Genomic DNA, 17,462 nt, shown 5'->3' with positions numbered 1-17,462 from the left:
CACCCCCATGTCCTTCTCATCCACCAACAGCCCCATTCCTTCTCCCCAGGGCCGCTCTCTGTCCATTCTCCAATCTTGCAACTCTTTTAACTTAGAGGAAACCGCCCAGCAGAACAAACCAGCGCCGACACATCGGGCAGCGCTCCCGCCGCCCGGAGCCAGCCCGGGGCTCTGACCCGGAGGATCCCGGCCCGGGTGCTGGGATGGGGCTCCCGGGCAGCCTCAGGAGCTGCCGGGGCCGCTCGGGCCGCGCCGTCCCCCCCGGTCCGTGGCATCAGCGCCGCCCTCCGGGCCCGCCCTGCCCCGCCAGCGACAAAAGCGCCGAGCGGCGCCGGCCCCGGCGGCTCCGACACCGGCAGCGACTCCGACACCGAATCCCAGCACCGAGACCGGCACCGAGCCCGGATCTGACACCGAGCCCGACACCGAGCCCGGCCCGGCCGCAGGTGGGTGCGGGGCCGAGGCGGCCGCCGGGTCCCGCCGAGCGCAGCGGAGCCGCCTCCGCCTGCCCTGCCGTGCCCGGGGCTGCCTCCATCCCTGCCCATCCCTGCCATCCCTGCCCATCCCTGCCATCCCTGCCCTGTCCTGAGGGTGCCACATCCCCGCGGCCGCAGGGGGTGCGGGGCTGGGAGGGGCTCAGCCCCCCGTGTGCCCGCGGGGTGGGCACGGAGCCCCCCGCGCTGCCCGCGCTGCCGCGCACATGGCGGGCGGGATGCGGAAGCCAAAGCTCTTGCATCAGATCGGTGCTCGGTGCCGCTCACTGCCAGGGAGCCTGGGCAGCTCTGCTGGGGGCTCGGGTCGGCTCGCAGAGGAGATTTGCTCTGCTGGGCACCGGGCTGGGCACAGGCTCCAGCACAGCTCCAGGCGCTGCTTTTCAGCCTCAGAGCCCTCAGCCCGTGGGAGGGGGTTCAGGAGCACTGGGCAAAGCCTCGGGTTCTGCCAAGTTCCTGTGTCAGATCTTCTGTCTTTGCCTGCATGAGAAAGGGCCAGTGTTAAAATAGTGTAAGGGTGAGACTGGGTTTGAGCCAGGCTGCTCCTCCTGGCTCTGGAGCTTGGGGAAGGGTGAGAGGAGAAGCCCTGCAAGGAGCAACTGTGCTCATTTGGTCTGATCCTGCTGGAGCAGAGCAGCCTGACATCGGAGCTCCCCGGGGTCTGCAGCTTCCCCCTGAGGGGCAGCGGAGGGACAGCTCTGATCTCTGCTCTCTGTGAGATGGGACAGGACTGGAGCTGGGCCAGGGCAGGGTCAGGCTGGGTATCAGGAAAGGTTCTTCCCCCAGAGGGTGCTGGCACTGCCCAGGCCCCCCAGGGAATGGCACGGCCCCGAGGCTGCCAGAGCTCCAGGAGTGTTTGGGCAGCGCTGCCAGGGATGCCCAGGGTGGGATTTGGGGATGTCTGTGCAGGGCAGGGGTTGGGTGTGATCCTTGTGGATCTGTTCCAGCTCAGGATGTTCAGTTGTTCTGCTGGGGGTGAGGCTGGCAGGGTGCACTGGGCCCTGGCGAGGATTCACCCCTTCCCAAGAGCTCAGGGCTGTGCTGCTCCAGTGGGGCACGGGCTCTGTGCCAGCCTCTGCTGTCCCCTGGATCAAGGGCTCTCCAGGCAGGTTGGCAGTGCCTGAGAGCTGCCTGAGAGCGTCTGAGCTCAGCCCCCTGCTCCTGCAAGGGGAGGATGCGACCAGCTGGGGCATTTCAGGGCTTTGGGGAAGCTCAAGTGGGCTCAGTCCAGTGATGGATCTTGATCCCTGTGGGAGTCAGGAGCTTTTGTTAGCACCCCTGAAAATGCTGTTGCTTTTGTTCTGAATCAAGTTGGGATTTCATGGAGAACCCTGCTTCTAAAGAGACACAATCTCAAGCTGCGCCAATGGAAATATAGGTTGGATATCAGGAAAAAGTTTTTTATGAGGGAGTGATGAAGTTCTGGTGAAGTTCTGAAGAGAGTGATAAAGCCTGCCCGGGGAGGTGGTGCAGTCACCATCCCTGGGTGTGTTAACAAAGCCTGGATGTGGCACTCAGTGCCAGGGTTAGTTGAGGTGTTAGGGCAAGGGTTAGGCTGGATGATCTGAAGGTCTCTTCCAGCCTGGTGATTCTGTGAGTTCTCTGTAAGCCAAGCCTGGGAGCCGTGTGTGCAGGCAGGGGCCCGTGGCTGTGAGAGCTGTCTGGCCGGGGGCTCAGCTCTGTGCTGGCCTCTCTCAGGCCCCTGCTCTGCACAACCTGAGGCTGCCTTGGTGGCAGAATCATTTGATTGCTGCTAGAGTCAGGCCTGACTGCTCTTGGAGTCATAGAGCAGATGAGCCACATGTGAGCATCACTCTCGAGCTCAGTCTCTTGACTTCTTCCCTCCTATCCCAGCAAAGCCCTCAGAGGCATCAGGGGCATGATGTGACCCAGCTGCATCTCCTGGGGCAGTTCTGTGATTTCTCCCTGGTAATTCCCAGTGGTTTTCCATGTCTCTGAGCTCAGCAGCCTCAGGTCCCCGTTCTCTTGCTCACCAGTTCAACATCACTGGGTCACACATGACCTTCACTTATCCTTGTTTATGCTGTGGGTGGCCCAGAGTCTGCTCACATTGCTGCTCCTCCCAGCCCATGACACAGCAGGGACAAGGGGACAGCTCTAGCTCGCCCCTTGTAGAGCTGTCCCCACCTGTGCCCAGGTGATGGGGAAGCTGCTCGGGGACAGTTCCTGGCTGCCTGGGGCAGGGTCCCCATGGCTCTGACTGCAGGTCCCCATGCTGAGCCCCTGGTGCCACATCCCCAGAGCAGGGGATGTTCCCTGCTCTGTCCCTGGGAGCTGCTTCCTCTCTGCTCTGCCCACGTCTCATCTGTCTGGGTCCCTCTTGCTTCAAATTTCTGCCCATTTTATGGCCATGCCAGCTGCTCTCTAAACTGGAAGGCTCTACTCAGACCTCTGGGCTTGGGGCTCCTGCTGTGGCTTCCTCCCCTTTGACTTCTCCCTTGCCCAGGGCATGGATTAATTCTGCCTGGACTGCTATGAACATGCTTAGGAGTGAATTTTGTGTATCACTGATGGTGCTCTTCTGTCATTCACTTGTTTTAATGCTCTCATTTGGAAAAAAAGAACTTTTTATATGGGTCAGTACAAGTCTGCTGTTCCTCAGTGATCTCCAAGCACAAAGTGATTGTTCTGCCATTAATTACTGTAGGATTTTAGTAGGGCACAGACACAGGGAGATTGTCCAGCTATAGCAGAAGGTTGGATGGTTGAGCTGACATCCTGGTGGCTGCAGGGATGTTCCTGGAGTGACAGGAGGTCCTGCCCTGCCCTAGGTGCTCCCATGGAGCTGCATCCCCACAGCCACAGGCCCTGCTCAGCTCCAGCAGCTCCCACCCAGCTGCTCTCAGGATGGCAGGGCTGAGTGTCAGCTCTGGGGGCAGCGACAGGAGCACACTGAAAAAGAGGATGAGTGTGTTTGTGCTGCCTGATGGCTGCAGCAGCTCACTGCTTCCTCTCACAGCCAGTGCTGACATCCCAGAGCACCAGGACATCCTGGATCCATGCTGGTTTATGCCTGGGTGTTCAGTGTGGCTTACCCTGCCTCCCAGGCTGGTGCAGCACAGCACTGTGACCGTGTTCACAGGGGTCTGAGGATGAGGGAAGAGATGAGGATCTGACTCCATGTTTCAGAAGGCTGATTTATTATTTTATGATATATATTATATTAAAACTATACTAAAAGAATAGAAGAAAGGATTTCACAAGAAGGCTAGCTCAGAATAGAAGAGCAGAGAATGATAACAAAGGTTTGTGGCTCGGCTCTCTGTCCAATCCAGCTGACTGTGATTGGCCATTAATTACAAACATCCAACATGGGCCAATCACAGATGCACCTGTTGCATTCCACAGCAGCAGATAATCAATATTTACATTTTGTTCCTGAGGCCTTTCAGTTTCTCAGGAGGAAAAATCCTAAGGAAAGGATTTTCCATAAAAGTTGTCTGTGACACAGCACCTCTGAAACGTGTGTGAGCCTGAGCCTGGATTTCATAGAGCCACAGCCAGGTTTGGGTTGGAAGGACCTCAAAGGTTACCCAGTGCCACCCCTGCCATAGACAGGAGCACCTTCCACCACCTCAGGTTGCTCCAGGCTCCATCCAAGCTGGTCTTTGCTGGAGAGCTGGACTGCTGCAACCTCACACTCTGGAACTGGGGTCAGCCTTGGCTGGTTCTGCACAAGCCTCCCTTGTCTGTGCTCCCCACGGTGCAGCTGCTGCTGAAGGATGGGATCTTGGTTTGGGGCCTCTTCCCTTATCTGTGGTGGATAATGGAGTGGCTCCATGGCCAAGCCCTGCTTGGCACTGAGAGTGGTGTTTGTAGAGCTCTGGGTGTGTTTGCTGGGAGCTGTGGAGCTGCAGGAGGAAGGAGAATAATCTTGGTTTGTTTTGGCAGCCCCTTGCCTGTGCTCAGTGAGGTCATTGGCTCTGGGATTGCCACCTCCTGTTCCTTATTTTGCACGGGGCACAGAGTGACTTGGAGAAGTGTGACTGTGGTGACCAAGTGTTGCAATTGGGCAAAATATGCAAAGCATTCTGAAAATAATGTTGAAGGGATGTAAACACTCTGACATATCTTGAGTGGCCATTCCTCAGGGAATTGGGAGGGAGGATCTGTCTGGATGGCAGTTGTGAGGACGTGGCTGGTCAGGTTCAGGCACCCAGAGCAGGGATTTCCTATCCCTTTTTTTGCTGCTGCTGAAAGCCTGTAGCACAGATTTGGGCTGTGTGTGGCCTGCTGGGCTCACAGCACACGGGGGTGGTTTATTGTGGATTAACAGGGAATTCTCAGCAACTTAAATTTTATCTCATGTTTTCTCTGTGTCTGGCTGTGAGCCCTCACAGGGATCCCCAGGATTGATTTCCATGGTCTCTGCCCTCAGAAAATCCATCCTGGTGTGTGCCACGAGGGTTTGCTGGGATGTGGCTTTGCTGGGGCTCTGTTTGTGCTGCATGGTGAGAGTCACCTGCTCAAATCACGTTTAATCACATCATTTAAACTGAGTGGAGGCACCTGCAGCCTTCCCGTGCTGGATTGAGGAAAATCAGCAGCAGCAAAAGGGCTGGGGCTCCTGTTGTGGCAAATGTCAGGTGAGCTTCACTCACAATCAGATTTTCTCCTCCTTTAGGCTTCCAAGCAGCTCAGGGGAAGGTGTCCCCACTGCTGATCTCAGGGTAGCCTTGGTGTTCAGGACAAACCAAATTCAGAGAGTTTGAATACCACATCTTCCTTCAGTGCTGCTGCTCTGAGGGGAACAAACGTGCTGTGGAGGCAAAGGGAGCAGCTGCTCGCACACCATGGGGTGCAGCTGTGATGTCCTGGCTCTGGGCTGCCCCACAAGCAGGGCTGGCAATCCCAGAGATGGGGTCTGCCAGCTGGGGGGGCAGTGATGTGTCTGTCATTCCTGACTGGGATCTGACCCAGGGGCCGTGAGCTCCCAGCCCCTGCAGGGCTCAGGGTGCTGCTGGATGTTTCTGCCCTCCAAGGAAACTCCCGAGCCAGGTCAGGCTGTCCTGATGGAGGGGAAACAGCAGGAGAGAGCAGCCTGTGTCCTTTTAAGGCAATCCAAAGGCTGGAACTGGGAGGATCAGGCTGGAAGGGAGGGGTTTGGCACGGTGGGGAGCCCAGCCTGTGGAGAGGAGACTTCCCAGCTGCTGTGAGCACAGCCCAGACACGCTCCAGCATCCCGGGGGCCAGCACAGCCTCCCTAGCCCTGCCCTCCCCTCCTCTGTCTGTCTGTCTGTCTGTCCTGCCCTGAGACCCGCTGGGCACCTGGGAGCTGTGCCAGGGTACAGTGGGGTCTGTTCTGACCCTCCCCTGGTGGCCAGGCTGGGATCAGTTTCCCTTTTCCTGACAAAATGCTCTCACCCAGGGAAGGTCTTCACTCCCCCTGGCCTGGGAGGTGCAGGGATCCCGCTGTGCCTGTGAGCCCCGGGTGCTCCCATCTCTGCTTGGGGCTTGCACAGCCCCAGCCCTCAGGGCTCAGCTCCCCCGCCCCAGCTGGGACAGCCGCAGGGCCTGGGGCTGGAGGTGACCCAGGACCGGCTGCAGTGGGGGCTCCTGGTGTGCCCTGCAGACCCTGCTCCCGCCCTCGTCTCCACACAGCTGAGCTGAGGGGGGTGATGGGATCCAACCCACACGGTGGGCTGGCAAATCTTGGACTGGGAAAGTGGGGTTTGGTTTTGGAGACCCCTGCCCTGCTTTAGCTGCTCAGGGGTCAGGAAGCACATGGTGACTTGTGCTGCCTGTCCCCAGAGGGGAGCAGGATGGAATTCCAGAGGTGTTGATGGAAAGAGGCCCCTGGAGACCTCTCAGGCTGTAGCTTGTGCCTGTTGACCTTGCTTGTATCATGGGCCCCTCCAAAAAGTGTTTTATTGTCTTTGTAGCAACCCCTGGTGTTTGATCCTCCTTGGCTTCCTCTGGCCACACTCAGTGAGCCCGGCTCCCTCAGAATCTCCTTGCAGGATTTTGTTGTGTGAATATTTCAAGGTTTATGGTCTTGACAAGTGTCAGGGCCCCTCTGGGCTGGAGCTCTGCTGCTCCTGTAAGCAGCTGACAGTATTTTGGGGTTATCTGCAGATCCAGGGGCCTCTTGATGGTGTCTCATCAGACACAGTTTAGGAATGAGAAGAGAAATAGAAGCATTTACAGCCTGCTGAGGAGCTGGATGGTGCCTTAGGCTGGAGCTCAGGTCTTTGCCCTGCTCTGTCTTCTTGCTTTCAGGTTCTCCAGGCTGTGACTCTGCCTGCAGACCTGGGGGAGACTGAGAGTGCAGGGAGTGCCTGGGAGGGAGGCTCTGGTCAGGCAGGAGCTGGTGGTGCTGTGGGAGCTGTGCCAGAGCTGGGCTTTGGTGGTGCCAGGGGCAGCCCCGGCTGTGCCCTGCCCTGCAGCGCCTGAGCTTGGTCAGGGAGGAGGAGCTGGCACTGTCCAGGGCAGCAGCAGCTCTGTCACTGCAGCACCAAGGTGACAGTCACCCTGGCCATGGCAGGGGTGGCAGCAGGGCCATGACCCGGGGAGGTGCCTGGGTGGCTCTGTGGGTGCTCTGTCCCAGCATTGTGCTGCTCCCCCCTTTTCCTGCCACTGCCAGGAGCTGCGAGGTCCCACAGCTCCAAGGCAGGATTTCTGCTGCCCCTGGCAGACAGGACCAGTGCTCCCTGGGCTGCAGCTGGCACTGCTGGGGCCCTGAGTCCCAATGCTTCTGCCCTTCCCTGCCTTTGGGGATCTCAGGCCCTGCACCGTGTGCCCCTGCAGACACTGTGGGTGCTCTCTGCACCTGTGGGAAGGTGCTGGAGCTCCAGGCCTCCTCTGGCTGCCCCATCCCGGCCCCACAGAGCCCTGGCCCTGCTCCTGACTCTGCTTTCCCCTGCAGGATGCCAAACTGGGGAGGAGGGAAGAAGTGTGGGGTGTGCCAGAAGGCCGTGTACTTCGCTGAGGAGGTGCAGTGTGAAGGCAACAGCTTCCACAAGTCCTGCTTCTTGTGCAGTGAGTACCTTCCCTTCCCCTTCCCCTTCCCTTCCCCTTCCCTTCCCCTTCCCTTCCCCTTCCCTTCCCCTTCCCTTCCCCTTCCCTTCCCCTTCCCTTCCCCTTCCCTTCCCCTTCCCTTCCCCTTCCCTTCCCCTTCCCTTCCCTTCCCTTCCCTTCCCTTCCCTTCCCTTCCCTGGCCCCTGCTCTGTGTCCAGATGTTCAGGACTGCAGCAGGAGCCAGGGGGTGGCAGGAGGGTCCCAGCAGTGGTGGTAGGGCAGGGCAGGAGGTGGCACATGCCATGCAGTGCTGCAGGAGGGGCTGCCTCTGGCCTGCTCTGTGCCTGTGCCACGCTAAAGGTGGCTGAGCCTGGGGAGCTGCCATGGAATCTCCTCATGTCTGAGGGGTAATGGGGAGGAGATCCTGTCCTGGCCCTGGTGCTGATGGAAAGCCTCCTGAGCAGTGCTGAAGCATCACCCCAGCCTGTCTGCAGATCCCCTGTCACTGAGGGTGTCTCTGGGCTGTGTTTGGACCCAAGTGCCACCTCTGGGGAGGGGCAGCAGGGCAGGACCTGGCTGCAGGTGATGCAGTGCTGAGCCCCTTCCTCTGCCCCCTCTGCAGGATCTTACAGATGCTGCTGGGGTCCTGCTGCAATCCCCAGACCCCCTCCCTGCCTTTGGGGATCCCATAGCTGGTGGTGTTGCAGGGCTGAGAGCAGCTCCTTAAACCTGGGGAATCCAGAGGGGCCACAAGAGGTTCGATTCAAAAGTGAGCAGTGTCCACAGCCTGTGTGGTACCAGATCACTGTCCTCTGTCCCTGGAGACTGTCACCTATCAGAACCAGTGGTTCTCCTGTGCCTACAGGAGATGGGGCATGGAGCAGCCTGGGCTGGTGGAAGGTGTCCCTGCCCATGGCAGGGGTAGGACAAGATGAGTTTTAAGGTCCCTTCCCACCCAAACCTCTCTGGAATCCCGTGGACAGGAGCACACATGTTGTCTGTGTCTGTGATGGCTCCTTGAGACATTGATCTGTCACTGAGCAGCAGAAGTGCATCTCCAGGCTGGCCTTGCAGCAGGGCCCCACTGAGGTTTAATGTCCCCTCAGCTGCTCCCAGTGCCCCTCAGCATCCCATCACAGCAGGGGCACAGATGGGGTCTTTGCCATGGGGGCAGCAAGCAGAGGTGGCATCTGGAAACAAGGCACACTCTGGAGCTGATCCCTTCCAGCAGGAAACTCCAGGGCCCTCATGGGATGATCCCTGTGGTGCCCCTGTGCCCACCCAGCCTGGCTGCAGGACCTGTCCAGCCTGGCTGGGCGCAGCTGGCACAGCTGGCACAGGAGCTGCTGCTGTGCCTGTGCTCCCTGCAGCAGGGCCAGGAGCTCCCATCTGGGGCAGTTTCCAGGCTGCAAACCTGCTTTGGCTGGAAGGGCTCAGAGGGAGTTGTTGAGGCGTTTCCTGGGCAGGATGAGGGCGACAGGCTGGGTTTGTATGGCAGCTGCTCTGCAGAAGGAAATCCTGTTTGTGCTTTAGCCTCAGATAAGGAGGGTGGGAGTGCTGCCCTCACCCCCTGTGCACACAGCTGTTTGTCAGGGAAATGCCATGGGATGCTGGGCAGGCCTCCAGAGCCATGGAATGAGGTCCAAGGCATTTCTTCCAGGAGGGAATACACAGCCAGAGAGGGGAGGAAGGTGCCCCGTGTGTGATCGTGGAAGCAAATGCCCGGGGAGGGGTCCTGGGCTCAGGGCTGCTGTCCCTGTGCTTGGCAGGCATTTGTTTTGCCATTCCACATGTACCCAGCAGCTCTGCCTGTCCTGGCTGTGCCTCGTGTGCCAGCCCACCCTGCTGCCCACTGTTCCCAATCTGTTCCCAGGCTGTGGATGGTGCTCCTGAGCTCCTGCATTCCCAGCCTGTTCCCCAGTGCTGCATTTGGGCCCCATCAAGGAACTTAAAACCATTATCTTTAGGGGAGAATAACAAATACTTCAACCAGATCTGCCAAAAACATCATCTAAAAGGAGCCAAGCCTACCACAGTGCATTAGAGCTCAGGGAGCAGCTTGGTGATTGACTCCTGGCCGTGGTCCAGCTGCCTGGGTAGTGCAGCAGAAACGAGCTGGAATGAGCCCCATGGCCTTGGAAAGCAGAGGCAGCTCTTGTTTAATTGTTTTGGGAGCAGCTCAGCTGCTCTTAGAAAAACAAAGGGTCCTTAACTCCTGAGTGCAGTGCCCTGGAATTTCTGCAATGCACAAACCCGGGGGCTGGGTAAGAAATTTTTCTGTTGCCTCTCAAAGCTCTGAGAGTACAGATGAGGGACTGTGAAAGGCTGGGCTGGAGCTCCAAATCCATCCGGATCCCACCGAGACCATTCACTGCTGCCCCCGGGCAAAGCTCACACAAACCCCTTTGAAATGCCAGCCAAAGTGCCCAAATTCCTTCCCGATGGTGTGGCTGAGCAGTGCCACCGAAGGGCAGTGCAGGGAGCCCAGGAGCAGCCCAGGAGCAGCTTTGCAGTCAGTTCCCTGCTCTGATCTCTCCCAGCAGGGATCTGTTCTCCATCCCAGCTCCTGCTGTGGTCAGGGCATGTAGCCAGGGGAGGACTCTGCCAGAGCCTCCTTAGATGGCAGGAGATGCTTCCCTTTCCTCCTCCTTGGCCCAGCAGAGGCACACAGGGTTCTTCTCCTGGCTGTATTTAGTCATGCAAGGGCTGCCTTCTGCCCCCGCTCAGTTTGTGCTGCTCCAAGGGGAGAACTCTGCTCTGTTTGCATTCCTGTGATATTGGGAAAGGCCCAGGAGCTGCTCTGCTGGCCCAGAAGCTTCTGGAAGCCTCGACATTTAAGGCGTGGAGAGCAGGCTGGGGGAGCTGTGGCAGCTGCAGCTGGATGTGTGTGGGGCTGGCTGCCAGCGCTGCAGGCTCTGCCCCAGGGGTGCCACCCTGCACAGGGCACAGGGACACGGGGCAGCACCTGCAGCCTGGGTGCTGGGGCCTGCTCTGCCTGGCAGAGTGAAATAAACAGGGCAGGAGATCCTTCTGCTTTTTAATGCCTTTGTTAAAAATCAGCTCCCGTGGGATGAACCGACCGGTCACGCTTATGCTGCCGCTGCTGCTCCCAGGAGGGGCATGGAAGAGGAGGAAGAGTGCAGCTGTGTCTGCAGGCAGAGCTGGGTTTCCATCCTCACCAGAGCATCAGGAGAGTCCCAATTTTTTGGTTTGACATTTGAGGTCCCCTGTCCAGCCAACATCTTTAGGGTTGGGTGAGAGGTAAAAAGGGTCTTAGTGGATACTGGATTGTGTTCCTCACGTGTAGACATCACTTTGATCCATCAATTCCGTGTTGGCTCGTTGTTTTTAGGGGTTTTTGCTAGGTTTGGTGAGGGGTTTCTTCATTTGCATGCCAGCCCCAATGTCCCCTGCTCTTCACCATCCAGTGCCATCCTCCTGGAAGCAGCAGGTGCCACCCAACAAAAGGGGGAATTCTTAACCATAACGACAGGTAGTTAACGAAAAAGGTAATTACAACAACAAACAGTTAGAACTCCACCCTGGCAGCAACTATCCCAACCTATGAACTCTTAAAAAAATGGGCAGCTGTTCTACTCACAACACAGAGGGTTTCAGAAGGGCTGGGAAGGAACGGGGCAGCTGTGGGCAGAGCTGGGACAGGAGCTGGTACGCCAGGACATTATGGGGGTTATAAAAGAGAGGCAGAGTGACTTTAAACGCAGGCAGATAATGACTGGGTAATGGGGGATGTTTTAAAACTGAAAGAGGAACAATCTAGATTAGATATAAGGGAGAAAGTTTAGATTAGATATAAGGAAGTAATTCTTTACTCAGGGTGGTGGAACATTGCTTCCCAGAGCAGCTGTGGCTGTTCCATCCTTGGAAGTGTTCAAGACCAGCTTGGATAGGGCTTGCAGCAACCTGGGATAGTGGAAAGTGTCCATGGCAGAGGGTTGGAATCAGATAATCCGAATTGAAGATCCCTTCCAACCCAAACCAGTCTGTGATTCTATGGAAACCTAAAAATCAAGAGAAGGCCTGAGCCCAGCACCAAGCTCAAGCTCAAGCTCTGGGTGGGCTCAGCAGGGCCCCTGAGCCTGGCTGCCATCTCCTCCAGTCCCATCTTGCATCCCACATTGACCCCCAGGGCTCAAACACCCGGCTGGGTTAGTGTTCCTCACCTGAGACCCCCCATGCCCACTCCAGACCCAGGGCTGGGGTGTCAGGGGAGCCTTTCAGCTCTGGACAGGTGACTGTGCCCAATGTGTGAAGCCCTTGCAGTGCCTCGGGTGTGGCAATGGCCACAGGGCTGCTCTGGGATGGCTCTTGGTCCATCCAAACACCATCAAAACCACATTTGCTCACATTTCTCTGCCCCAAGTGCTTCCTGCTGTGGATTTGCAGTGGATCAGGCGTGGGGCTAGGACATCCATCCCCAGTGATTCCTAGGGAAAATTCACCCCCATGGTTTCAATGCAGCTGCAGGAGAGCAGCGCCCAGAGGGTTAAGGGAGCTTTCCTTCCCTTGGTATCACGCTGTTGGCTTTGATGGTTGCTTCCTTTTAAAGCCAGACACCGCTCTTGTTGTGATCCTTATCTGCCTGGTTTGCATGTGCTCCCTGCAGCTGGATCCTGGCGAGGCTCTCCCTGCTCCTTGAAGCTCTCCTGTCCCTGTGAGGGCTTGTTTTCCCCAGCTCATTAGGAGCTCTGCAGGAGCAGGCTGATGCCACTCCCTCCCCTCTGTTCCAGTGGTCTGTAAGAAGAACTTGGACAGCACCACCGTGGCCGTGCACGGTGAGGAGATCTACTGCAAATCCTGCTACGGGAAGAAGTACGGCCCCAAGGGCTACGGCTACGGGCAGGGAGCTGGGACCCTGAGCACGGACAGGGGAGAGTCCCTGGGAATCAAATATGAAGAGTGAGTTGGAGCCTTGTTTTCCACACTGGGGCTGTGGGCGCCTTCTCCCCACACCTGTCCCGTGGTGCTTGGCTGTGGTACAGCCTGTGCTGAGCTCCCAGCAGTGTCCATGGGCTGCCTGGCCCCTCTGCTGCTCCAGGGAATCCCACTGAGCCCTGTTTGGTGTGTGGGGTGGGATGGGATGGGACATGTCCCCATTGCCTGAGCACACTGCCCAGCCCTCCCAGCACACAGCCCCCAGGCTGAACTTTCCATGGGGCTCACTGTTCTGGAAGTTCCCTGTGACCGTGTTCACAGGGGTCCCAGGATGAGGGAAGAGATGAGGATCTGACTCCATGTTTCAGAAGGCTTGATTTATTATTTTATGATATATTAAAACTATACTAAAAGACTAGAAGAAAGGATTTCATCAGAAGGCTAGCTAAGAACAGAAGAAGAATGAATAACAAAGGCTGACCGAGACAGTCCATACAGCTGGACTGTGATTGGCCATTAATTAGAAACAACCACATGAGACCAATCACAGATCCACCTGTTGGATTCCACAGCAGCAGATAATCATTGTTTACGTGTTGTTCCTGATGCCTCTCAGCTTCTCAGGAGAAAAAATCCTAAGGAAAGGATTTTTCAGAAAATATCATGGCTACAGTTTTCGACACTGGGGCTGTGGGCACCTTCTCCCTACACCTGTGCTGTGGTGCTTGGCTGTGGTGCAGCCTTTGCTGAGCTCCCAGCAGTGTCCATGGGCTGCCTGGCCCCTCTGCTGCTCCAGGGAATCCCACTGAGCCTGTTTGGTGGCTGGGATGGGATGGCACATGTCCCCATTGCCTGAGCACACTGCCCACTCCCTCCCCCAGGCTGAACTTTCCATGGGGCTCACTGTTCTGGAAGTCCCCTTACAAACTGGGCTGGGATTTGGGATCCACCTTGCATCCCTGATCATGAGCTCCCTGCCACCCACAGGGGCCAGCCCCACCGACCCATGAACCCCAACGCAGCCAGGATGGCCCAGAAGGTGGGAGGATCTGACGGGTGCCCCCGCTGTGGGCAGGCCGTGTACGCGGCCGAGAAGGTCATCGGAGCTGGGAAGGTAACGGGGATGGGGGGCACAGGATGGGGGCACGGGGATGGGGGGCACAGGGATGGGGGGCACAGGATGGGGGCACGGGGATGGGGAAATAGGGATGGGGGGCACAGGGATGGGGGGCACAGGATGGGGGCACGGGGATGGGGAAATAGGGATGGGGGGCATGGGGATTGGGGGACATGGGGAAATAGGGATGGGGGGCACGGGGATTGGGGGGCATGGGGATTGGGGGCATGGGATGGGGAAATAGGGATGGGGGGCACGGGGATGGGGGTCACAGGGATGGGGAAATAGGGATGGGGGGCACGGGGATGGGGGTCACAGGGATGGTGGGCATGGGGCACAGCGTGCTGCATGGCAAGGACACTTCAGAGGGGGTCCGGACCTGCCCTCAGCCAGGGCTGAGCTTGGCTCTAATACCATGTTCACCTGGAAGCCTGGCACCAAGAGGAGATGTTGGCATGCCTGGAAGCCAGGCTGTCCAGGCTGCAGCTCTCACGGACTGGTAGATGGGAGACAAATACATTTTATGTTAAATATTTCTGTCCCTGCTCAGCAGAGGCCACAGTGGACATCCTGTGTGATGTGCTGGGAGGGTGAGCAGTGACATGTGCCATGGCCAGTGTCCCTGGTCACTGAAAGGTGCCTCTTTCTCCCCTCTGTGCCACAGGCCAGGATGCTGTGGCCAGGCTTTGGGGCAGGCAGTGAATTCCAGTGGTCAGCACTGCCCACAGCTCGGGCAGGGTGCTGGAGTGGGGCCATGGGTTTGGTGGATGGTCCTGGGGCTGTTCTGGTGGGGCTGGGTCAGCTCAGGTTTGGTGTGAAGGTCTCTGTCACAGCCCTGGCACCCCCTGTGCCAAGCTCATCCCTTCACCAGGGTTCTTTGCACCCCAAGCTGTGACCTGGTGCCAGCCCAGCTCCTCTGCAAGGCCTGGGGATCCCTTCTGCCCTGCCAGCCCTGGGACCCCAGATGAGGCCCCTGCCTGGAGCTGCCCTCCCCACAAGGTCAGGCACATGCAGGGCCTGTCAGGGACACCAGGCCAGGCTGCCAGGCTTTGTGCCATGGGGACAGGGTGGCCATGCTGGGACAGCCTCCCTTGTGATGAGGCTTCACTCCCTGGCCTGGCTGGGCTCTGTCCTCCTGGGGCTTTGTGCTTGTCCTGTGTCCCCAGAACAAGGAGGGGGTCAACAGAAGGAAGGGGCCCCTCAGCATCATCACCCCCCAGCTGGCTTGTGATGGACACGTTGGGGGCCAGCCCAGGGTCAGGAGCTGAATTTACCCTTAAAACCATGATCTGGGCTTCCCGGTCAGCTTCTGGCCCCAATGTTTACTGAGAACCAAAGCTGGTGAAGCAATTACATCAAAGTAGACCCACAGAGGATTCCAGAGCATGTATTTCATGTGCTAATGTTTGCTGGATGACTGCATCCCATACCTCCTCCTCCAGCCCATGAATTTCACATTTTCTTCCAAAAAAGGTTTCATGTTTTCCCAAGTGTTTGTTTAAATTCCTCGGTGAGCAGCTCTGGCTACTTAAGGTCTGCCTGAAGGCTGTGAGCTCATTTATCTCCAGGGGACTGCTGGAACCATGGGGGGTTATTTTTAAACACTGTCTGGTTTTGGCATTTTTCCTCTCTGTTTTCTGCCTTCCTTGGAGCTGTGGTTGCGTGGGGCAGTTGTCCCATCCCTGCTGCCACCCCAGTCGTGGGTTTCAGCTGGACAATGGGGGGATTTATCTCACTGGTTAAGAGAATGCAGTCCCCAAAGAGGGGAGAAATTATTGTAGAAATTACTGCACAAGTGACTTCTTAGTGTTGGCAAAAAGGTCTCCACAGCCAGATCAGCACAGGAGCAGTGCCCACACCTGATGTTTCCTCTCTGTATTTTCCCTGTGGGACTGGGAGTGCTTTCCAGGGAAAAGCTTTCATCCTGTTCAGAGCTCTTTGCCACCCCCTTTGGATCAGCAGCAGGGCAGGGAGCCTGGCTGGTACCAGAGCCTGGCTGTGCTGTCCCTGGGCTCTGACTGGGCTCTGCTCCTGTCCCACAGTCCTGGCACAAGTCCTGCTTCCGCTGTGCCAAGTGTGGCAAGAGCCTGGAGTCCACCACCCTGGCAGACAAAGATGGGGAGATCTACTGCAAAGGTGAGCCCCACCTTCCCTGCTGGCTTCTCCTGGGCTCTGAGGGCTGGGGGGGACAGGACCCAGGGGGATGGATGGAGGTTGGGAAGGGGTGGGGGTGAAAGGACCCAGGGGGGTGGATGGAGGCTGGGAAGGGGTGAAAGGACCCAGGGGGATGGATGGAGGTTGGGAAGGGGTGAAAGGACCCAGGGGGATGGATGGAGGCTAGGAAGGGGTGAAAGGACCCAGGGGGATGGATGGAGGTTGGGAAGGGGTGAAAGGACCCAGGGGGATGGATGGAGGCTGGGAAGGGGTGAAAGGACCCAGGGGGATGGATGGAGGCTGGGAAGGGGTGAAAGAACTCAGGGGGATGGATGGAGGTTGGGAAGGGGTGGAAGGACCAAGGGGGATGGATGGAGGCTGGGAAGGGGTGGCCCAGCAGCTGCTTTCAGGACAGACTGTGCCAGCCACAGAGCTGGGGAATTTCCTGCTGAGCCAGGGCCTCTGTTTGCCCAACAAATCTGGCAAACCTTGCCGTGGCCAGGCAGGGTGTGCCCCTTGGAGGGACCTGTGCCAGCCTCACCCGTGTCTCCCTTCCATCCTGTGCAGGTTGTTACGCCAAGAACTTCGGTCCCAAGGGCTTTGGCTTCGGGCAGGGCGCCGGGGCACTGATCCACTCGCAGTGAGCCCCAGGGCTGAGCCCTGCCCTCGCCAGGGCTGTCCTGTGCCGCCCGCCCCACGCCGCAGTGAGTGCCCCCTGTCACCCCCTGTCACCCCCTGCCACCGCTGCTTGGCAGCACCAGCCCCTCCTGCCCTGCCCCGGCGCTCCCCACAGCCGGGGGGTGCCAGCCTTGTCCCCGTGGGGTCCTGCTGGGGCAGGGGGCACGGGGGGGGCACTCCCTGGCTCTGCAGAGAGGCCCCGGTGCCCGAGTCCCGCCCGTCCCGTGCTCAGCCGTGACACCGAGCAAGCAATAAAACATCAGCGACATCAGAGCCTGGCCCTGCCTCTGACTGCGCCTGGGGCTGAGGGCCCGCCTGGGGAGGGGTTTGCAGCCCTGGACTGGAATGAAAGCCCAATGGCAGCAGTGTGTGGGTGCAGTCTGGCACGGGATGGGCTCCCCCTCTGCTCCCACCAAGAATCAGCATGGAATGGTTTGGATTGGAGGAGACCTTAAAGCTCATCTTGTTCCACCTCCAGCTAGCCCAGGCTGCTCCAAGCCCTGGTGAAGACTTCCAGGAATGGGGATATCTGTTCCAAAAGCAGAGGTTGATGCTGGGAGGCCAGGACAGCCCTCCTGGGTGTGTTGGTAGGACCACACGTGTGCTCAGGCTCTCAAAACCCCTATCAGTGCTTTAGGTGGCACCTCTCCAAGAGATGTGCCCAGCAGTGCCAAGTAATTAACAGCTTTTCACCTACTCCCTGCTTTTTTACAGCTTGTGGATCATTAAGCCTCCAGTTTGGCAGCTGCCCAGGTCTAATTGGTTTCCATCTAAACTCTTCACTCCCTTTCTGTGATTCTTCTGTTGGACTGGTGGGACAGACTCGGATCAGCCTCGCTGCAGCTTAGGGACTCCACAGGCAATTGAGTTCTGGGGTTTTTAAAGTTATAAATATTGTGGTTGAGCAAGTGAGATGGGGAGTGTTCTGAGAAGCACAACAGAGGCAGAAATCCTTTTTTGGGGCAGGACTGGGGCTCCTCTATCAACCTCAGTGCTTTCTCCTGTTCATCACACCCTCAGCTTTACGTGATGTTTATGAAATGCAAATGGGGAGTTGCCATCTGCAAAACCTTTACCATCTCCAAAACCTTCCCCCTCTAGATTCCAGCAGGACCCACTGCTCTGGGCTGTGGGGTGGCTGGGATGAG

General features: G+C 57.9%; 1 protein-coding gene across 1 annotated transcript; it reads left to right on the top strand.

Moving 5' to 3' along the window:
• Positions 1-313: 313 nt before the first annotated feature.
• CSRP1 (cysteine and glycine rich protein 1) lies at positions 314-16,587 on the top strand. Its single transcript, XM_058039845.1, has 6 exons — positions 314-446; positions 7,378-7,490; positions 12,221-12,389; positions 13,353-13,479; positions 15,525-15,618; positions 16,204-16,587. Exons 2-6 carry the CDS (start codon positions 7,379-7,381, stop codon positions 16,278-16,280), a joined length of 579 nt encoding a protein of 192 aa, XP_057895828.1. The 5' UTR covers positions 314-446; position 7,378; the 3' UTR covers positions 16,281-16,587.
• Positions 16,588-17,462: the final 875 nt, after the last annotated feature.

Source organism: Melospiza georgiana, chromosome 23, assembly GCF_028018845.1.
Source record: "Melospiza georgiana isolate bMelGeo1 chromosome 23, bMelGeo1.pri, whole genome shotgun sequence".
NCBI lineage: Eukaryota > Metazoa > Chordata > Aves > Passeriformes > Passerellidae > Melospiza > Melospiza georgiana.
The sequence above is the reverse complement of the archived record's forward strand: the minus strand, read 5'-3'. Positions and strand labels throughout refer to the sequence as shown.